The 23316-nt window shown below is 42.1% G+C and overlaps 2 protein-coding genes across 2 annotated transcripts; one reads left to right on the top strand and one right to left on the bottom strand.

Annotated features, from left to right (window-relative positions):
• Positions 1 to 132: 132 nt before the first annotated feature.
• On the top strand, positions 133 to 16730 carry CCDC38 (coiled-coil domain containing 38). Its single transcript, XM_081926638.1, has 16 exons — positions 133 to 289; positions 1801 to 1867; positions 3717 to 3799; positions 5005 to 5173; positions 5875 to 5942; positions 6569 to 6732; positions 7812 to 7892; positions 8576 to 8790; positions 9743 to 9853; positions 11533 to 11620; positions 12165 to 12237; positions 12802 to 12953; positions 14333 to 14468; positions 15369 to 15583; positions 16280 to 16373; positions 16591 to 16730. Exons 2-16 carry the CDS (start codon positions 1822 to 1824, stop codon positions 16696 to 16698), a joined length of 1803 nt encoding a protein of 600 aa, XP_081782764.1. The 5' UTR covers positions 133 to 289; positions 1801 to 1821; the 3' UTR covers positions 16699 to 16730.
• Positions 16731 to 16855: 125 nt separating this feature from the next.
• On the bottom strand, positions 16856 to 22991 carry SNRPF (small nuclear ribonucleoprotein polypeptide F). Its single transcript, XM_081926647.1, has 4 exons — positions 22847 to 22991; positions 22235 to 22360; positions 18344 to 18408; positions 16856 to 17105 (listed from the first exon to the last, which is right to left on the bottom strand). The coding sequence occupies exons 1-4, from the start codon at positions 22847 to 22849 to the stop codon at positions 17039 to 17041; spliced, it is 261 nt and encodes an 86-aa protein (XP_081782773.1). The 5' UTR covers positions 22850 to 22991; the 3' UTR covers positions 16856 to 17038.
• Between the last annotated feature and the right edge of the window lie 325 nt (positions 22992 to 23316).

Below are 23316 nucleotides of genomic sequence, written 5' to 3'. Positions count from 1 at the left end.
ACAGGGTCGGTGCATTGGAGGAGGAGGCCAGCTCCGCTTCCATCCCAACGGTGTTTGGGCTGGCGCGAAGCAAAGTCTCGGCAAGCTCCTTGCAAGCTGCCAAGGCGCGCGCGCCCCGCGCAGGGGTGGGCGGAGCTGCGCCGGCGCTGAGCAGCGTTTGCTTCCCGCCTCGCGCTGCCGGGGGGGCCTCTTCTTCCCAACCGCCTTCACAGCCCGGGAGGCGCCGTTGCTGCGGTGGCGGCTCTCGCATGTCTTTAGCTACCTCCTCCGACTGCCCGGGCGCTCTCCGGTAAGGAGGAAGTCAGACTTCTCGAAGAAAGGGCAGGGGCTGCATGTGGGGGGGTTTGGGATGCAGCCGCTGTGCGGTGCATTGGTTCCTCCCTTCGCCCAGTTTTTGCAAAAAAAACAACCCCAAAAGCCCACATACATAAATAATAATAAAAAGCAACAGCTTATCTGGAAGAAGTCACTTTCTTCTCCGGAAACCCGTAGACCTCATCTCAGAAGTGGAAACCAGCTGTGCGTCACATCTAGCGCTCTGCACATGCATCAAGGCAGCTTCGCCTGTACACGTGTTACATTCCGCGGATTGATTGCTTATGTATTTACACACACCCGTACAGTCGTGGACGAATTTTTATTCAGTGGACCCAAAATAAAATAAGAACTCTATGAACCTGCTGGCCATAACCTTCTTTCGATCTAGCTATGAATAATAAGTTGAGAGAGATTTCAAAGAACAGATGAAGGGTTGTACTGGTACGTTTATTACTGGTACTGGTATTATTTCCTCGGAGCAAGCCCAGTGAAATAAGTGGACTTAAGGCCATTGGTTTTAATGGGTCCGTTCTGACTAAAATGGGATGTCATCCAAGGGAAACATTGTACAGTAGAAGACATAGGTGTGAGCCCAAAGCTTGCTTTTTAATTTTCTCTCATAAAGGAAGAAAAAAGTTATATCAGCAGAGTTTCATACTTTCACCTGATGAGTCTATTTTCATCTATACGCAGGTCTAGGCCATTTCCCATCCTGCCTCATTTAAAACAAAGCTAAGGAAATGTAGGGACGTGGGTGGCGCTGTGGGTTAAACCACAGAGACTAGGACTTGCCGATCGGAAGGTCAGCGGTTCGAATCCCCGCAACAGGATGAGCTCCCGTTGTTCGGTCCCTGCTCCTGCCAACCTAGCAGTTTGAAAGCACATCCAGGTGCAAGTAGATAAATAGGTACCGCTCCGGCGGGAAGGTAAACGACATTTCCGTGCACTGCTCTGGTCCACCAGAAGTGGCTTAGTCATGCTGGCCACATGACCCGGAAGCTGTATGCCGGTTCCCTCAGCCAATAAAGCAAGATGAGCACCGCAACCCCAGAGTCAGTCACCACTGGACCTAATGGTCAGGGGTCCCTTTACCTTTACCTTTAAGGAAATGTAACATTGGAAGTGGAGGGGGGGACATTGTCCAGCTTCCCCATTTATTTGTCGTGTAATCCCTTCTCCCCCACCCCCATGGTAAGTTTAGCATTACCTTGAAGGCAATAAATATTCATTATAATACACAGGGAGATAAATGTAAAAATGTTTTATTGATCTAACATCTCTTGTCTAGCAAGCCTCACATTCATGCATTATATCTAAATTTATATGCTAAGTCTCTTTGTTTCATTCAACTACTGCTGAATTTTGTCAGATTAAACAGTCATTTGCCTTTGTTCATGCTGTTGTTTATCCCTGTATTGAATTTTAAAACAGCTAAAAAGCAAATGTGTTTTTAAACTTTCTTGCAATTATGTTTCTTTCTAGATCTCGGGAGGGTGTTAAAGTATGGAGATGGCTTCAACACAGTGTTTGGGATCAAAAGTGGATATGGGTAATTCAAAATATCAAATAGCTTTAGAAACTGTAGGTTGAACTGTCAGGGGCTCCAGAAAATCAACATCTGGAACATGGGGGAAACAGTGAATTCTGTAATGGGCTCTGCGTGGTGTCTGGGCATTCATTGGACCCAACTCTAATGAGGTATTCAGATGTGGAGGCGATTATCTTTATAAAGCAAGCAATGGCAGACCAAGAAATTCAGGATGGCCCTACACATGCTTGGTGCATCTAGGAGTTCCCATAAATAGATACTTCCTTAGATACTTCTGCATTATGCAAGAGTGAAGTGGCACCCTTCTAGCTGCAGGATTGTACTTTACAGAATGGCATGATGTCAGGAACCTCCAGGTTCGCAGCAAAAGCCCCACAGGAGCACATGCACCTTCTAGGGGTAATGCTGCCAACCCAGACCCCCCCCCCCCATCTGACTGTCACCACATCCCTATCCTGGTATGCCCCGCAGAGGACCTTAAGGTCCATGAATAACCATAGTTGAGAGGTCCCAGGCCCTAAGGAAGTCAGACTATTCTCCACCAGGGCCAGGGCCTTTTCAGTGATGGCTCCGACCTGGTGGCATGCTCTGTCCCATGAGGCTAGGGCCCTTCAGGATTTAACCTCCTTCCGCCGGGCCTGTAAGACAGAGTTATTCCGCCTGGGCTTTAATTTTAATTCAGCCTGATCTTTTATTTCCCTTCTCTTCCCTCTCCCTCCCCTTTTATGAAGCTTACCCACTCTGAGACCCCACAGCTGATTCTCCCCTGGCCTCATTGCTGGCCCAAGTAGGACTAATTCAGCCAGCTAGCCCTGGTGACTAGCCAATGTTTATCGGATGGATTTCCCCCAAATTGATTTTTGAACTTTGGATTTTCTTGTCATTCCTGCTTTTATACTGTATTTTATACTGCTTCTATGTTATATTACAATTAAGTGTTTTAAATTTGTTGTTAGCCGCCCTGAGCCCGGTTTTCGGAACTGGGAAGGGTGGGGTATAAATAAGAATTTATTTATTATTTATCCCTGGTGCAACGAGTGCAGCACCATCACTAGAAGAGCACCACTACTACTTTGTCCCTTGACATGCATCACTGCTGCTACGGGCAGTGATTTGTGTTTGTTTTCTTCCCCATTGTTCTACACATGGCACATGTATTCAAATTGTTCGCTTATTAAATTTCTGCTCCATAACTCATTTTAAATTAAGCTCACAGAAGTTACTACCTTGTACACTTTTTTTTTACTAACCTGCCAAAAGCCTAGTACACTGTGCTAGCTTCTATGCTGGAGGAAGCCTGGAAAGGCAGGCTAAGAAAAATATTCACCTTCTTCCAAGGCAAGGAGGAAGACTGTGGTCTGTTCCTTCTCTGCCAGCCTGATGTACTTCTTGGCTGGTTGCGGAGGAAGAGACTTTCCTTTCTCTGCCGGGAACATGGAAAACAAGCAGGTTGGCAGAAGAGAAGAGTCATCTGCTCATTGCCTTTACTACTTGGAATTCTAGGCACTCACTGGCATGGAATTCCTAGGTGCCTTTGGCAGCTAGTCTGGTACTTAAATATAAAGCAGTCATAAACTTCAGCACAAAGTGCTCCCAGAACAAATAATATATATCATTTTATGCTTTTTTCTTTTCTTTTAAAGGGATGTGGGAAACTCACAGAAGTGATGAATGAAAATCAAAAGCCATTCTCATTCCTGCTGGATAACTCTTTAGCTGGGTTTTCCTTGAGTTGAGATTTGCCATTTTTAGTGGTTTGGGATCGTGGGAGGGCTGGGAGTTGAATGCTAATATTCCTAAATGGTATTAGAAAGCAAATAGTATTTTCTTTCATATTTTATGTGGCAAGATGGCAAACCAAAGAGCCCTTTCAAAGCCATGGATGCTGAAATATATCTTTATAGAGATATTGAGTGCACAGAAAAAGAAAAGGTATGTATTTCCAATTGTCAAATATCTAATTGACTATAGTTGCCATTGTAATTGTTTTCATTAGTTGTTTATTTTTATTTTTCAAACTTTAATTAAATGAAAAATCAAGCATAAATGAAAACATCACAGGAAACAGAAATAACAGAGCGGAGACGCAAAAGTAGGCCAGAGGTATCAGTAATACCTTCCAGACTTTTAGTATAATAGAAATTATAACAAGTCTAAAACATTTTTAAAAATTCAATTAATATGGAGATCCCTTATTTTCCAAGGGTTTGTGAAGCTCCACAATTTCTTATTTTATTCTATCATCCACAGCCATTTATAGGCCAGGTGAGCAGTTTGATTTTATTGTTTTCGTAGATAATACAGAACACAACCAAACAGAAATTTACTTTTTTGACCTCTAGAGGCTCTTAGTTTATAAGTCACTTTTTCTGGTAGAATTCCCATACCTTCATGTACTTATTATTTAAAATGTTTACCCGATTAGGTTGGAAAAGTGGGGCAGAATGGTAGTTATGTGTAGAGATAGTACATACAGTGGTACCTTGGTTTAAGAACAGCTTAGTTTATGAACAACTTGGATTAAGAACGCTGCAAACCCCGAAGTAGGTGTTTGAGGTTGTGAACATTGCCTTGGAAGCAGAACACGTTCTGCTTCCTGTTGAGTGTGTTCCATTTGTCCCCCGCTGCTATGGGAAAGCACGCTTTGGTTTAAGAATGGACTTCCGGAACGGATTAAGTTTGTAAACCACTGTAATTCATATAATGGCAACAGTTGTAAAACAATGCTATGAGACAAGTTCCTCTAAGCATGTAAATCTGTTAATTGGATGTGTATGGGTGGCTATTTTTTTTAAAAAAAAATTGCGTGAGGCTCACTCTTCTGGGTGAAATGCCCACACTCATGTTGTATTGGCTGTCATTTAGCTTCTGGCATCATTCAAAGTTCACATTTGTTTGGACTTGCATAACTTAGAGCCTTTTCAGTCAGTGAAATGATGCGTGGAAAAGTTCACACACCCACACCCAGCACAGTGCCTTTGATGCATTTTCCCCTCCCCCTTGTCTACTTTTATACATCACTCAGTAGATCCAATCATGGGTCTCGCGTGTCTCATCTAGTTCAGTTAAGTGTGAAGTTTAAGTGAGAGAAGAGATTACCTTTTTCAAAAGCTGGATAACATGGATTTCAATTTCAGGTTAGAACAGTTCAACACAATCTGAAGGTGCATGAAAAGAGCACATTTTCATCCAGAGCTAGGTCTCGAAAGGCTCTCAAAAAGCTGGAAGAAGCCATTGAAAGAGAAACAAAACAAGAAATAGAGAAAGAGACTTCTGCTCTGGACTGGACTCTTGCTTTTGCAAAGTGTGAGTAAAATGAGTTACAAAAATATAAATCTGAGTTTACCAGATCTTGTATTTACCAAGAATTTTCAACTATTCATATGCAGGATCTTGTGATTAACTGGTTTATAGATTAATTTATATACTATAGGACCTGTAGTACAGGTCATACATAATTTAAGATATATATTTAAATTCAAAAGAAGGTCCACAACTTGTGATAATATAGTATTGTCCTTTTTCTTTTATATCATTATTAAATGATGTTTCTGTGATACGTTTAAGTCCTCATGCCAAATCATGTTTGTGCCAACTGTGGTTTAGAACCCAAACCATATGACAAATCACATTTTGTCTGCTTTCATTTTCAGCACTTTTGTTTCTAGATTCCTGCACCTTAGAGCCAGAGCAGCAGCTGTAGCTATGGCTTCTCAATTCAAATATCATGGCAAACCTCTTTCTGATTCTAGCTTGCTGACTCATCACAAACCATGGTTCATTGATTCAGGTATCACACCAAATCATAGCTGCGTTAACCATGGTTTGGCATTGGGTCCAAATTGAGATAGTATGCAAAACTAGTGAATCCAAGATAGCCACATAACGTATGGAAAGATGGTTATACTTCAAATGTTGTTTGTAATTGAGTACACATTTAAGTTTATTTAAACCTACAAATTGCAGAGGTTTGAAGATGGAATCTAACAATTCTAACTGTCTTAAAGGTATTCAGAGTGATAAGCAGTCTATAACAGAATACATCAGTGAACAGAAAGAGTTGTTTCTACTGGAGGTAACCATTTTGTTTCGTGTAGTTGGTGCACTTAAAAATGGGAAAGTTCTAGTTACAGTAGCTTCAGCTACACACTGGAACATTTATGTTTAGTTCAGAACAGATCACTAAATCAAAGCAATTGAGCACGAAACATGGTGGCTGTATGGCACTGATTTTGTTTGGAATAAATCATCCTTTTATACGCACTCACTGTCCTAATTCTCAACTATCCCTTCAATATTTACTAGTGTCCTGACTAATTATATTGGTTAGTGAATAAGCCTGAGTATTCCATTCTGACCCCATGCACCATTAACAGCATAATAAACCTGCCCAAGGGAAGACAGAAAAAAGTTTCTGACTAAAAACCCAAAGATTCTGTTAACCCCGATTTACTCTTAAGTTAAGTTAATGAGAATATGGTTTCTCTGTAGCATGCACTAGCTGTCTGATAGGACTATTAACTTTATTGCTGTTAGGATGAGAATGCTTGATCAAAAAGCCTTCAGGGTAGTAATCTGAAAAAGTGGTGACCAGGCCTTGCACAGCCTTTTTATGCTATTGGAATGGCATTCAGCTTTGCAAGGCGCTTGAATACGAAGATCCTTTTGTGCTTAACTTTTTGCAATGTTTCCCCTTCCCAGTATGCGGTTAAAACGAAACAACGCACCATAGCCAAGCTGGAGGAAATGGTATCGGAGGAAGAGAGGAGGGCCAAACTTGCCGAAACAAAATTAGAAGAAGATGCAATAGCATTTGATGAGTTTCTCAAAGAAAACGACAGACGTTCTGTTGATGCTCTTAAAACGTTAGACACTTTGTTGCAATTTCTATTATTAATAACAAGCTAGATGGTTTGACTGCGGGGCCTGCACACGGAGAATTCTCATAGGGCTTGGTGCCCTCCTACCTTCCCACGCAAATGTGCTGACACAGGCTGCCCCAGTAGCCATTTGCAAAGAGCAGGAAGGCCACGTGGGCCCGCTGTATTGCTGTAGCAGACATTCTTCAAGCATGATGTGACCCAGCCAATGTTTTCTTTTCTTGCTAGTACGCTCACAAGTAAGAAACCTGGGGACTTTACATCCAAAAACAAGCTTTCAACCACCCCAGATCATTCTACCCTGCCACTAGGAGATTGCCCCCATCAGATCCCAACATCATGTCTGACCAGAGATTACTTTTTGCTGATGTAGTTGTCGAAATGTGATGTCTCTGCCCCAGTTTTTGCTAATATACCTAAGAATAATGAATGGGGGGGGTCATTATACTGTACCTACAAATAAGGAACTGACAACGGCATCAGACGAATTATATATATTTAAAACAGCAGTTCATCAAAATGTTAGCAGCTCACATGAATAGTTCGGTTTTCAGTAGCCATCTGTGTGCAGGAAGAGGGCAAGATGAATGGGTGTCAGCAGGGAGGGTGTTATAGGATTTGGTGGGAGAGAGCAAGGCCTCTACCTCAAGCCTGGGCATAATGGCTTTGACGAGATGGGTTGGTGGGTTGGCATTTGCTTCATTCTCTAATGTTATTTCCTCTAGTCTGTTGACTTTTGAGAGGTGAGGAATTTCTGGTTGATTCTTATGGCTGCAAGTTTCCATGCCGACACTGAGAGGTTTTTAAATGTGCTGTGCAAGGTGTGACTGTCATTGGCAGAATAATTCGTCAGTCTGAAAATGTTCGTTGGTTTTGTAATGCACTGATTACTAAGGAAACAGTTTGAAACTGGTTTTCAGAGTGATTGCAGATTTGTGCTACTTGTGGACAAAAGCAAACCAGACTGTTCAGCTATTTTCTGGGGGGTGCAGGCAGAAAAATGTGTTTCTATTTTAAAATCTGCCTATATGCACCCAGAATTACAACATCTATATTATTTTTAGTGCAACTCATGAAGCAAAAGCTAAAATGGAGGTGACAGCAGAAGTGAGGTCAGCAATGAATGAGCTGTTCTCTCTTAAAAGGTGAGTTCTTTTTTTCACATATTTAGCAAAGCATAACCTAGGCTGCTGCCAGGTTTTTTTGGGAGGTGGTTATGCAGCAATGAGTGTTCATCCTGATTTGCTTGCAGGGTGTTTATACATCTATGTGTAAGTCATTCACTTATTCAACACTTCTTATTGCATTTCCTAATAGGTTTTCAAACTACAAGAAGTCAGATAAGGGATAACTTCTATAGCAGTTTTCATACTACAGCTTGCGCAAGTGGAATACTAGTTATGCATTTAGTTCTTTCTTATATTGCTCAAGGCCTGCACATATGTCAAAGCCCTTCTCTGAATGGAAAATACCTCTTGTAGGCAGGATAGCTATGGATTCAATACTTTCAAAATAATAGAATTTAAACACTAACACACAATATTGTTGCACGCTGCTGCCACCCCGCACACAAACAGCAGGTAGAGAAATAAATTGTGTGTGTGTGTGTGTATTAAGATTCAGACTTACTTAGAGTTAGCATTTTAGCTCAAAATATTAAGATGAAACAAACCTTAATGTGACTCCCATAACTGATAAAAACTCATTTGCTTTTGCATTGTTTATTACAATAATGTCAGTTTATTTTCTTTATAACATTTGGCTGTTGTACTTCACTAAAATATGACTGTCTGCTTGCTTATAAACGATCATCCTTTAATGTCTGCAGTGAAATTGCAAACAGTGAAGATAATCTGAGACTGTATTTATCCTACGAAGCTTTTTTGTTGAGTGTGTCTCCTAAAGAGTGGCAAGAACAACAGATGGCAAAAAAGAAGCTATTGAAAAAGGATAAAAGAGACGTTTCAAAGTCTTTGCTTTCTTTTCCTGCTCGTGAGAAAACCAGGATGGGGTCTACTTCTTTCATATTACACCAAAAAATAAGTAAGTATGTCATTTAAGTACTGTCCACTAAAAACTTATATTGCACTGCACCCCTGCATGTTAGAAGTCACTTCAGTTTCCCCTTTTTTCAATTCTCCCAAAGTGGAAACTGAGAAACAATGTCTAAGGATTTTTTAGGAGCCTTAGTTTTTCTCATCGTTTAACTTGTATTAGAGAGATTAAAGAAAACAACTTTCTAGTCTTTGTTTTGTGTCTATTGTACTGTTTCCCTCCAACTTTTACCTCACAGTGGTGTCTCTGCTCTCTGTGAACCTTCCTCCTTCCTTCCTTTTCCCCCCGCCATCAGTTTGGCTCTGGTACTTGAAGGATGTGGTCTTATTACACCAAGTTAGACTATTTGTTCTATCTAGCTGTCATCACCCTAAACAAATTAAAGTTCCTGGGATTTTTTGAGGGAAGCCATGACTGTTAAACCAGTATACAGTATGAGTGCTTTAAATGTATGGTGTGGGTGTGACCCACTCTGGTTTGGATTTAGCAAGCTGGTGTGTATAAATAGCCTATCAAGTTAAAGGTAAAGGTAGAGGTACCCCTGCCCGTACGGGCCAGTCTTGACAGACTCTGGGGTTGTGCGCCCATCTCACTTAAGAGGCCAGGGGCCAGCGCTGTCCGGAGACACTTCCGGGTCACGTGGCCAGCGTGACATCGCTGCTCTGGCGAGCCAGAGCCGCACACGGAAACGCCGTTTACCTTCCCGCTGGTAAGCGGTCCCTATTTATCTACTTGCACCCGGAGGTGCTTTCGAACTGCTAGGTTGGCAGGCGCTGGGACCGAGCAGCGGGAGCGCACCCCGCCGCAGGGATTCGAACCGCCGACCTTTCGATCGGCAAGTCCTAGGCGCTGAGGCTTTAACCCACAGCGCCACCTGCGTCCCTGCCTATCAAGTTACTTACTACCAAATATTTCTGTGCTGTTTGAACCGCATCTTTAGACAAATGGGCTCATGTCAAAGGGCATCAACATTCCAAGAAACCGCTACCTTCATCATCGTCAGTATTTTTTTCTGAAACTGATGTGAAGAAAGACCATCAGAAAAGCCAAGGTAAGGAGCCAATGGGAAGAAGGACTTTCTTGTAGGAATATCATCTTTGGCTGCACCAGATATTCCAGGCAGGACCGTATTATGAATGGAGGAAGGGCTGCGAGAGCCACAGTGGTGTGTAGTGGCTAGAGCGGGGTTGGCAACGTGTGGCCCATGGGCTGGATGCAGCCCACAAAGACTGTTTTACCGGCCCACAAGCCGCCCTGAACCACCTGCAGGGCGAGTCCCCAGTGCAGCGCGGGCACTCGCCGAGCGGTGCCAGAAATCACATCTGCGCATGCGCAGATACCAGAAATCGCGTCTGTGCAGGCGCGGTTTCTGGCGTCTGGGCATGTGCAGGCGCGATTTCTGGCGCCACAGAGATGCGCAGATGCAATTTCTGGTATCACGCTGTGCCAGTCCAGCCCACGGACGATCTCCGTGGGAGTGATCCGGCCCATGGCAGGTAAACCTTGCTGACCCCTGGGCTAGAGCATTCGACCAGGTTCAAATATCCACTCAGCCATGAAACACCCACTCCCCATCTGGGCTTCTGGACAGTGTCTTCCTCCCAGATCCCCGGGGTACGCTGACGTATTGCACTTGATCAAAGGCGGTGATGCATCACCTCCTGGGAACAGACTAAGGATTCGACCAAATGCCTTATCCACCATTGCCAGCCAGGGCAGTCAGAAATGGGGCAGGTAATGGAGCTTTCCCCTCTGCTAACTTCTGTATGCAGCTTTTGATTCCCCACCCCCACTTCTGAAGTTGGCATAATGTTATGCCAGTGTTGGGGATGGGATCAGTCTCCCCCGCCCCCCTCCACTACATTTTGGTCACTCTGCCAGTTTGCAGTAGTACCGGTATATCTGTGACGTTCTGCTGGCATATCATCATTGGGAGAGACATATTTGGGCTTGTGATGGAATTCTCTAATTCGTCCCACCATCCCTGCCACCAAAGTATATTGAGTATTGGATTGTGTCCCAGCTGTATATGATCTAAGAGTCTTAAATTGTGTGCTGTGAATCATACGCCCATCTGTACAGCAACAGTTTGAGGGAATACATCGCTCTTTCCACCAGGGCAGCTTCTGCTCTGTAATTTAAGTGTCGACTGGAGTTTGCGCACAGAGAGTAGCTGAAGGAAGGCGATAAGGAATTTCAGCCACTCACATTATGGCAAATGGGATCAGGGACCACCTCTTATCTAAGCAAAACTCAGGAAGTGATACATAAGGAATGATAGGGCGAAATAAGTTAAGGCAGACAAAATATCCCCACGCTCTTACCTTCCCCCCCCCCATGGTAAATGCTAGTGGCAAGGATGCCTTTCTAGTTCTGAATACAGGCAACAGTTCATTTGGGCAAAGTTTAACAGGCACTAGCTGCACAACAAATACTTGTATGCAGGATCCTGATGTCTTTCTTTAAGGCAGCTCCACATCCTGTCTTTAATATAAGGCAAGGGTGTCTTAAGCTGTGGCCCTACAGATGTTGCTGGACTCCAGTTCAGAGCAACCCCACCCAGCGTTACAATTAGGAATTGTAACCCAGCAAAATCTGGATAGCCACAGGATAGGCACTCCGATATTAATGAAAATAACGTAAGATATGTAACATAGTTCTTATAACCCTGTTGCTGAATAATAATTCAGGTAATAATAGGTAATAATACAGACTTGTTAATTTTTGAAGGAGGCGACTACAGGTTTTTTAAGAGGGCATCAAGAATATCACTGAGCAAAAGATTCTCAGTAGAAGGGAGAAAAAAATCGCTGGCAAGGTACTCTGAAATTTAATTGCTTTTAAAAGTTCTCTCCGTTTCGGGTTGTAGATGTAACATAAAGAGCTTCTCTTCAAGAAAGAGAAGCGCTTATCCCTTTGGGGCACGTGGAAGTACAGTGGGTGCTCTGGTTGCGAACGTGATCCGTGCGGGAGGCACATTCGCAACCCGCAGCAAGTGCCGAAACCTGAAAGTAACCCGTTCCGGTACTTTCGGGTTTTTGCGCAGTGCGCAACCCGAAAACATGCAACCTGAAGCATCTGTAACCCAAGGTACCACTGTAGTTGTACAATTCTGCTTTTGGGCGCCAGCTCTCCCATCTATCATCCCCCTGGCTACTGGCATGTGAACTAGAGTGTCAGCGGGGACTGCGGGGAGTTGGAATCATAACATCATTGGGAGCACTGCACGTTGGTTAGCCTGGGCTTACAAAGAACAAGGTCTCAATTTTATCGAACACAACGTTCCTTCCACCACTGAGCACTGACTTGGCAAACTTCAATGTATAAACACAAATCTGAATTAATTTTTCATTTTATAACAGCTGTGCAAGTGAAAAAAGTATCTCTGCCTCTTCAGATGATGATATTTCGCTTGAAGATCTAGACACTGACGAGGTGATGAATTAATATTTGTTAAATACAACATCATCCTATAAAAATGGGACCTTTTGTTGCTTTTCATTCAATTGTACAACATCTTCACAACCTCTGGGCCAAAACTGCTAGGAGGTAGCCACTGGCTGCAAGCATGGCTGTAAGATTCCTGCATGTATGGATTCCATCCATATGTTGAAATGTAAATTCTTCATACCTAAGGGAACTTTCTGTGTAGATTTCAGTGTTCTTGGCCCTCTAGATCACAAATTTGCATATTCATATTCATACCTGCAAGTATGCGGTGGACTTGCATTAGGGAATCTGGCTTCAAGGCAGTGTTCTGAGATTAACGTGCAGCAGAAAAAGAACTTGTGAATTGGCCTTCACTTGGACAATAATTTTTAACACTTTTTGTTAAAATTTAGTAGCAAGGCTAGTGCATTCTGTCATACCTAATGCAGCCCAGTGTTAAAAATCTCCCCTCCCATTTTTAACAATTTTTATTTTATCAAGAACTGTTTCCAACTGCATTGATATAACTCATTTTTCAGCAACTCTATAGTATTCCTTCTCCTGCATTAGGAACCAGAGATATATTTCAAAGAGCCAGATGAGTTGCTTCAGATGTACAGGCATCTTGAGGAACAAAATCTATCACTGTTTCAAAATATTCAAGATCTCAGTGGAACACTAGAAGACGCAAGGCAGAGAGAACACGCCATTGTTCAGGGAATGTAAGTTATTTAAAAGTGAAACGTTTTGAAATACGCTGCTTCTGTTCCTCCTCAGGTATAAAGTGGGTCCCCTTCGCTTCTACTAAGACGACTACTACACATTTGTTTAGTGAAGCCAATATGTTTGCCACTATATAGAAAACTAACATGACAAGAGGATAGAGCTTTGTAAAGACAGAAGTAGAGTTAATGTGTAGCAGAAATCTCATCAATTCAGGGAATGCTTTGCTGGGCTCCGAAAGAGGAGAGTGAAGTGGCTTTGATGGAATGAGATGGGAATGTTCTGTTCCCCACCACAACTGAAGACCATGGATTAGTTTAGGCTTGAGGTTGGTAGCAGCTGAAGCCTTTACACTGATTCCTTAAATCGGAGATACAGTTGCACAGACCTGGACTTTGGCCATGCTTGCTGGGGCTGATGGAAGTTATAGCCCTAAACATCTGTAGGGCACTAGGGTTAACAGATCCCCACATGGTGTCCCTTAGAGAAAGATTGGAAATAATTTTCCTTGAAGCTTGAATTTGCTTTATTCTGGATTGTTTTATTTGATGTTTTAATGTCTTGCAAACTGCTTTGAGATCTGTTCTTTAAAATATAAAGCAGCATATAAATGAATAATATTAGCAGAGTTTATTGCAAAAAAGGCACCTAGACATTTCATTCTGGTGACTGTAACCTAGGTTTAAGGTGCCATTTGGCGATTAGATTTTATATCTGAGTTTTTAACATTGAATATTGGTGGAACATAGTGCAAATGATATTGAAAATATCAATGTTATTGGAGAGGCGGGGTTCCCCCCCCCCTCCATTGACCAGGAGGTAAATACTGCTGGGGATTGTATGTGTTCAGGATGAGGGTTAGTACGTTTCAACTTTCAGTTTGTTGTCGAAAGCATCTGAACAATTTCAATGCCATCATCAGTCTTTTTACATCTTTTTATTTAAGATGTATATGTGTTTCCATGCTAAACGTTTTCTCCAATATCAACATCATTTGCACAAGTATGTCCCTGTTGTTTTACAGGTATCTTCAATTTTTAAAAAAAGAAAAACAATGGTTTTTCTAGTCAAGGGTGAGTGATTTTTAATGAGCTCACTCCCCTTGAACCTATTCTGTTTCTAGAAGTAGGCCACTTACAAGCGTTAACCATCTTGTAGGAGCACTTGCATAAGCTCTTTGCCCATCATCACTTAACTACGATTCTCAGAATTTCCTGGGGAGACAGAAATCCTATTAAACCTGTTAAAAGTCTTTAGAATAAAAATGCTGCTTTGCCTAGAACAGCCAGAATATGAGAGTTGGGTTATTGCACAGAAAAACTAATCTACAAAATAGTTTTGAATCCTAGTTACAACTTTTCACAGCCTTTTTTTATAGAGAAAAAAGGATAAATGATATAGTAAATGAGAAAAAAGCTCTTACAGCTGCTCGCCTCAAAGAAGAACAGAAAAGTGCTGAACTGGAATTAAAAATCAAAGTATTTTCTTCCGGAGACTATAATCCAATATCCATGGTAATTTTGTATATTTATACAATCTTTATAATAGAATAGCTCTCTCAGTTCTAAAAACCTTGACAGGCTACAAAACCACAGCGCCAGTGGTATTCTGTGCTTCTCCTACTCAGAATAGACCAACTGAAATTAGCGTCATTAATTTCAACCGGTCTACTTTGAGTAAAGCTGTTTAATACTATCCCTAATGACTTGGGTAGAAGTATCACAATTTGTCTATGTGATACCACATTGCCTATCTGTAGCAGTTTGAACTAGGGCCAGTATAGCTAGGGGATACAGTACAAGGGAGCCCAACACTGGCATCCTACCTGGTGCCCAAAAAGTGAACACAGAAGTAGTGGTGTAGGCATATACTGGAAACAGGAATGTGCACCGGCTCCATGTGATTCAGGGGTTCTGCTAGTTCTGAGTTGCACCATTAACAAGACATCTCAAGGCGTATCAGGGACTCCCTGAGCTGGTTTAGTTTCTAATTGCAGGAAGTTATTTTCCCAGGGTACTCCAATGACAATGATTTGGAGGAGGGATCTACAGGAATTATGTCCCTATAGTATTGTAAAAACACTTTCCCCCCCTGGAGAGCCCCCAAAAGCTCAGAAACGCATTGAACTATTAGATTTATTTGTGCCTTTATTAGATTTAATCCTACTTGACATTCAACACTGCACTGATGGTTCTGCCTTATGTGCTGAATAAGTGGCCATCACATTTTCAGGACTGTTTCCCTTTTTAGGACTGTAGAATGAATTGTCTATATTATATTTAAAAAATGGTTATATCTTTTATATTGCTTGCGAGTTCATCTTATTTTAAAGTTCCAGTGTTGACTTTTTTGTTGTTTAGTATAATGTAAGCATTTGCTGTGGTTTACATAAAATCCCTTTCTTAAATCTTAAGGATAAATCGCTGAATACACTTAAGAAAAAAATAACAGAAGTCTATAGGGCTTGCTGTGGAACGATTGAAGTATCCAGCATGACCGCCTTTCAAATGCTGAAAGCAATAGAAATCAGAGTTTCAGAACTGTGTGAGATGTTGGAAATACTTCCACCAGAATACCTTGAGACTGTTGAAACTATGGAGAAACTCCGAGCAAAACAAAGGCGGCAGAGGTAACCTTAATGCCAGTGCTTAAAGAAGTATGCCAGTTATGTATTCCCATCACTTAGTCACGTCTGAGTTTGCAACACTATCTTCTGGACCAAACTTTTGAGACAACAGTCACCAGTTTTTAGCCTATAGGCATTAGTTTCACAAAGTGAAAAAGATTTCTGTTTAGATGGACATCCCGACTCTAGTGTTATAAGTATTTTATAAATGACTATTAGTTGTCCCACCTTCTTAGGGCCAGACTAGACATAACATCATTCACATAATTTAGCAATTACGTAGGATCTGGGTAAATAGCAGACATGGAGGTGTCAATCCAGGCCCGGTCCCTGGGGCTTGCTATTTCTAGCAATACAGTTATTGCCAGTGCTTTCCTCTCAATTCAAATAGCAAACACTAGTGCAACAATTCAGACTAAGGCTGGAGCAGGAGGGAAAGAATTGAAGTGGATCAGCCACTTTTAATCAATTCACCAATTGTTCACAGTGCGAACGGTGTTGCAACTAGTTTATCCCTTAGAAATTCTGTGCGCAAAACTGTCTCTAGCTCCCTCATTTTTGTTACCACAGTAATGCTGAATTTTACAAGCATAGGCACAATTCAAGGCTGCATCACTGGAGGGAGAAGATGTGGACACCTCCCTCTCACAATATACTAACATCCTCTAATTCCTAAAATCTCTCTCTGATTCTTAAAAGAGTTCGTGAAGATAAACTGAAAGAACTGAAGAGAATCCAGGAAGAACGGCTGAAGCATGCTCTGGAAAGAGCAATTGCAGTACCAAAGACAAGGGTTAGTAGGAGTGCTTAAAAATATATCTTAGGCTGTACATCTTACTGAACTCAGTAGTACCCAATACTGAGTAAAAATGGTTAGGGGCATACTGCAACATGGTGATAGTGTGCAGGTTAAAAAGAATCTAGAATCTGTATTATAGAAAAAAGTTTACAAAGAAAAACTTGCATGCTGATTTAACAAAGTAGGTTTATATTTTCTGTCTTCATTTTAGGTGGGAAGAAAACTGGTTTTCCGCTCCCAGCCGCCAGAAGCTAAACAAAAAGGGGTACAAGTTGTAGATTTAACTACAAAAAGTGAAGATGATTACTATTTCTGTTGAATTCTTCTTGTTTCATGACAATTCTTTTTGGAATAGCACTAGACCTTGATTCTAGCTCTGTTTAGCAGAGTTATAGTAGGTAAACTGTGACAGATGTTTGATCCAGTTTCCTTTTAAAATACATATTTGTTTGACTATAATATAATTATCCTTTAAGAACTGTCGGAAATAGTATGTTTATTTTTCTTCCATAGTGGTAATTTTTCTTCAATGACAATGTTTATTGTTTGGCCATAAAAAATGTTACTTGACAAAACTTGACAAAAAAAGCAAGCAAACAAAACCGGACAAATAAATTTCTTAGCACAGTCAAAAAACAGCAACTTTCTCCCCAAAATAGTTATTCTCTCATTTCTCCATCTTCTTCTTCTTCTTCCACACCCCTTATATAAAGGACATTATTGCACCTGCAAATCAAACCAAAAGTTACTTAGTTCTGCTGTGATCCACATGAGTTTGGAAGATTGTTTTCTAAAGCTAGTTACACATTCCCTCTATTTCATATACCAAGTTATTTTGAAGTATTCTATGTTTGCTGCTATGTTCAATTAATGGTATTAAATAAAAATTTACCTTTGTTCATTGCATACATCTTGTTACAATTTTTTTCCAATTGCTATCATTGGTGTAGGCTTAAATAGTAAACTTTATAGGTTTACTATTACACAAATGCTTCTCTTTCAGTTGCATAAGAAAGCAACTCTACATACAGGTAGCATTCAGTACAGTGGTACCTTGGTCTACGAACTTAATCTGTTCTGGAAGTCTGTTCTTAAATCCAAGGCGTGTTTTCCCATAGAGCAGGGGACTCAATTTATAAATGGAACACACTTAACAGGAAGCGGAACATGTTCTGCTTCCAAGGCAAAGTTCACAAACCCAAACACCTACTTTGGGGTTTGCAGCGTTCTTAATCCAAGTTGTTGATAAACTAAGCTGTTCTTAAACCAAGGCACCACTGTATGGTCTTTCTAATGACAGAAGTAATCCATTGGTACAGGGAACTGAGACAATTTTCAGTGCTCTCTGCCACCTCACCCATCACAATTACACTGTCAGTGAGACAAGGAAACCCCCTGCAACATACTGAGAGGAGGTGCAGCAATCGGTATACTGTATTTTTCCGTGTATTGGACGCCCTCATGTATAGGATGCCCCCTATTTTGGGGGACTCCAAATTAAGAAAATGGGGGGGGGGAATTGCCCTGACTTGTTGAATTTTTGGGGGGGGATCCCCAGAGGATAACAGCCGCGCACACATCTAACATGCCACCTATCAGCTGTTCCCTTGCCAGCAATCACTGAGCTTGGGGGGGGGGGGGAGAGTGGTGAATTTTTTCCCCAATTACTTTTAGCACTTTTCACCTATCTTGCGGGGTCTCCATATTCTGCTTGCCTCCTCCCACTCTGCCTGCCCTACAGCTGGGAGGGAGGCTATAGGCAGTCCGTTTTTGTGCAGTGTTTTTGCGCGGCTCCATTTGTGTGCAGGCGGCGCAACGTTAGACAGGAGGAGTACGGCGATTGATGTAATACTGCCCCCTCTGCGCCTTTCACATCAGTGAAACATTGCACCTTGTGCTCCTACTGTGTAACGTTGTGCCGACACACACAGCGTGTAAATACCGTTAATTCTAATGTTAGTTACCTTATCAGAACTTCACCAAGATGTCCAGATAATGCACCATCAATATATTCTTCTGTATTTGCAAGCTAAAAAAAAATTGACACAATTTTATAAGGAAAAGAAGCTACAAAGGATAGCATATGTTCCTATGCCAATAGAGGTTTTCCACAAGACTTTCTTACATCTAATATAAATTCAAACATTAAATATTTGGATCAGAATCGCTTCAGCAAACAAAAAAGCATGACTTAATCCTACTCAGTGTCAATAGTCCTCTTTAAGTCATGAATATAGCACTGTTGTTGTTTTTTATAATTTTAGATTATAGCAAGAAAGAAGAACATTTCACAAGTCGTTCAACAATAATTTTAACATTTCAAGCCTTGAATTCTCTCCCTCTTTCTGCAGTTCCTTAAAGCTATTTTCATCTTTCCCTGCATATCCTAAATTATCTTGTCTTAATTCTTTTTATATGTAGCACTGTTTAAGGACAGCCCCTTGTTTTCACATAAACTTTGCAGACTGACAGCTACAGAATCCAAATAATTGAGCTATGGATCTGCTTAGTTGCAAATCCAGCACTCTGTATTTTTATTTATTTAAAGTATTTTTATCCCACTCTTCAACCAAAAAAAGGCTTTGAAAGTGACTTACAGATATCTTAAATGAGACAATCTGTGTGCTCAAGCTTACAATCTAAAAATATGAGCACAAAAAGAAAACAGATTTGGAAGGAGGAGATTAATAGTTACAAGTTATTCTGATGACCAGCTGGGTTGGAGAAGCTCAAGAAGAAGCAGCAAAAGCATAAATCTAGATGTGCAGACAGATGTACAGCCAACTGCTTGCCCAGACAGCAAGCATCTATTGTAAATAGCTAGAACTACACTGAACAGTTTGAGATGCAATAAAGTATCCCTTTAAAGTCCATATTTATTGCTGCAATTAGCACAATACATTAGGTCTTCCCTTTGTTCCTCTGTTATTTGGGCAGCCCAGTCCTGTGTGGCTTCAATGTTTATCTGAAAGTAAGCCCTTCTGAATTCAGTAGGACTTACTTTTGCATAAAATACATAGAACTGGGATACTAACCTGCTTTCCCTAGTACCCAATGTGGGAGGCCATTCTCTCTTTTGACCAAGCAATATATATAAAGGCACAGAAATGAGAGGAGTGAGTGAAGAACAAGTAAAAGTAAACAAAGCTTCTAAATAAAGAGTAGAATAATGACTTCTATAGAGGAGGAGAGTAGAGGTTACAGCAGTGTTAAATAAAAACAGCTTAAAGGTAAACCAATTAAAGTTGTATGAAAGGTCACTTTTTTAAAACGGCCTGTCTGCTTTTAAGTGAAACCCAAATTTAATATAAACATGACAAATTTGAACAATTCTAAAAACTATCACACAATGATTTAAAGTCAAAGGCTATGGGGAAAGTGTGGTTGGTGTCAAATGTAATAGCTATGAAACAACATAGGCAAAATTACTGTATTTTTTGCACCATAACACTCACTTTTTTTCTCCCAGAAAGTAAGGGGAAATGTCTGTGCGTGTTATGGAGGGAATGCCTACAGGTGGCGGGGGGGATCTGCTGCAGTCGTGAGCAGAGGATCCATGGTTCCCCTTCCTTCCCTCCTCCATGGCTCGCTTTGAAACAGCAAAGCGGGAGAAGAGCCACTGAGTGGGGAGGAGAGAGGGACAGAGAGCCTGCTTCTTTAAAGGAGCAAAGTGGGAGAGGAGAGGAGCCGCTTACACGAGTGTAAGTGGCTCCTGTCCAGTTGGTTCCTTTAAAGCAAGCAGGCTCTCTGTCCCTCTCTCCTCCCCACTCAGCTCGCTACATAGCAGCAAAGTTTTTCAGCTAGCTAAGCCGGGGATGAGCGGGGAGGAGGGAGAAAAGCAGAGCCTGCTTGCTTTAAAGGAGCAAAGTGGGAGAGGAGAGGAGCCTCCCCCCCTTAAACCCCTCTTCTGCATTATTAGCAGCATCCTTCTCCACACACCCCATGCGTGCTCCTTGTCCCTTGAGTGCTTTTCCTTCCCTCCCCACTTAAAACGTGGTTACAAAGCACGGATCTACATGGATCCTCAGGATTTTTGCACTGGGTCACCCCAAATTCACCATCAGATCACATAGCATGTCCATGGCTACATCTTGCACCAAAAAAAATCACGCACCCACTGTTGCCTGGGGCTGCAGTGGTGCAAAAACGTGGTTAGAAAGCATGGATCCACATGGATCCTCAGGATTTTTGCACTGGGCTACCCCAAACTCACTGTCAGATCACATGTCTGGGGCCACAGCATGAACCACAAAAATCATACATCCACTGTTTCATTTAGAATAATTTTTTTCTTGTTTTCCTCCTCTAAAAACTGCGTGCGTGTTATGGTCGGGTGCGTGTTATAGAGCGAAAAATACGGTAGTTTTGTCTGCTTTACTTCCTTGAAGTTAAGGCAGCAGTCTAGTTTAGAGTTATAGTTATGGGCAACATGGTCAGTGTTTTTCAAAATAAGACTCCTAATCTTGAAAAATCCTTGCACATGCATAGAAAACCAGATTTCAGAATTTGTCCTTTCATATACAAAATGATGTAACGCAAAGTAATAAGATCTGCATGATTAGAAATGTCAGATTATACTTCTAGGTAGAAAAAAGGCTTGTTTATTAAAGTTTGAAATCTATATAAAATCACCTTACCATCGGAGCTTTTGTTGATCCAGCCTAATATTATCAACATTGAACAGCTGCTTTTTCCCATTAACTTCTACCAAAGAACCTTTTCATTGAAGATGCCAGGAACTGTACCTCAGATTTTCTACATGCCTAACAGAAGCTGTACCTCTGAGAAGTGGTCCCACCCCACTAACGTTCTATCAAACAACTAAGCTGCAATCCTTATACACACTTACCTGGGAGTAAGCCCCATTGAACTTCAGAGTAGATATGCATAGTATTGCACTGTTGGTATGCACTCTTTATTCAGATAATCAGCCTGATTAAATCATCTTTATTTCAAACCAATCCACCCTGAGTTAGCAGTAGACAAGTGAATAAAAATCCCTTGCTGACAATGACAGTAGACGAAAACAGTGAGAAGGCTGGAAAATGGGGGGAAGCAGTACATAGTTTTGAGTTTGAAGTGAAACTGTGTCATGAAATTCTCTTTCCTTTTAAGTAAGAATTTACACCTGCGTTTTATACTGCTGTTTCTATGTTAAAGGAGAGTATACTGAAATTTTATACTGCCTGTGAGCCAGAATGGTCAGAATGTCAGACTAGGCCCCTGGGTTCAAATCCCCACTCGGCCATGAAGCTCACTGGGTGACCTTGGACCAGACACTCTCAAGCTTCATCTATATATAGCATTTAGCACTGGGTGACGTAAAGAGTACTTAGAATAACATTGAACATAATGACCTACAACATCGAAGTTGAAAGTTCCTTCAAAGTCATCAATATGACAATTTGTGTTTCCCACTGCGTTCTGCATTTCAGGACCACATATTCTACAATGATGGGTTGTGGTTCTTTTTTTAATACACAGGCACATCAGTGTGTGTTTTCTCCCTGCTGCACCAGCTACTAAATACCTAAAAATGTTCAAATGGCACAGGAGCTACAAAATAGCCTCCCCAGACAAAGGCACAGTCTTGACTGGATTTTGTGTGCGCGCACCAAGAAGCTGTTGAAACATTTTCCTGTAAACTTTTTATGTTGTAAGGGGATGCTTTGTGTCCAATGTTAGGGGAAAAAATTTTTTTTAGCTATCTTTGCTGTGAATCGTCACCTTGAATTACATCACTACAAGTTTTCAACCTTGTTCTAAAATGCTCAAAGAGACCTAATATTTAAAGCAACAGTGTGTGTTAATTAAAGAGCGGTCGTGCAAGCTCCCCACCAGCCAACCTTGCTTACCTGCATGTTCATGTAGCCATCGACGGAGACGAGGTAGCCTTTGTATTCCATCCCCCACTTCAGCTTCACCATCACTGGCTTCCCAGTCAGCCCGTTTAGGAAGGGCTTTGGATTGAGAGGCAGACTCTGCGCGGGACAGGAAAAGGAGCATCATCGTGGGGGGCTTGCGACGTACAGTGGTGCCTCAGGTTAAGAACTTAATTCGTTCCGGAGGTCCGTTCTTAACCTGAAACTGTTCTTAACCTGAGGTTCCACTTTAGCTAAAGGAGCCTCCCGCTGCCGCCGCATTATTTTTGTTCTCATCCTGAAGCAAAGTTCTTAACCCGAGGTACTATTTCTGGGTTAGCGGAGTCTGTAACCTGAAGCGTATGTAACCCGAGGTACCACTGTACAACCTCCTCGTCCACGCCCCCCCCCCCAGAAGCGGGGCAATGCCAAGGACTGGACATGGGGACCTCTGAATGCCCGGCGACCCTTTCCCCCTCCCAAGGAACGACCCTCCTCTCGTTCTCCCTCGCCTCCCGCCCGCAGACTCGCCTGGGACTCGCGAGCCGCCAACCTCCCCCACGTCGCGGCTCAGCTCACGCGCGACAGAGACACGTTTCCACTCACCATAGCAACCAGACCAACCTAAGGGCGGCTGCAGCAACAAAAAAATTACTCGCAGGCAGCACGTGTGCCCGCCAAAGCTCTAAAAAGAAAAAGCACGGAAATGACGAAGAACGCTTCCGCTTCCGCTAGTCTCCGAGCGGCTCTTCCTGCCGACCTTTCACCTTAACGGCGTGTCCTTCCTGCATTGCCGCCCATCGGTTCATAGGTATTCGTTCATTTCTCTATGGTCCCGACCCAAGGAGCCGATGGGAGAACAAACTCTTTTCTGATTGGGGAGTTTTTCGAGGGAAAGGCGGGGACTAGAGCCGAGGAGGAGAGATAGAAATAGTAGAGTGATACTCAGCCAGGGATGGAAAGGCGCGGCCGATGCAGAGCAGCGTCACTCTAGGCTTCTGATAGCTCCAAGGTGGAAACTCTATAGTACCTTGCCTTGGAATTCAGAGGGGGAAACCGACTCAGTTTAATGCAAA

Source organism: Podarcis melisellensis (assembly GCF_964234715.1).
Source record: "Podarcis melisellensis genome assembly, chromosome: 10".
Classification (NCBI taxonomy): domain Eukaryota; kingdom Metazoa; phylum Chordata; class Lepidosauria; order Squamata; family Lacertidae; genus Podarcis; species Podarcis melisellensis.
This window is presented reverse-complemented; position numbering and strand designations above follow the sequence as displayed.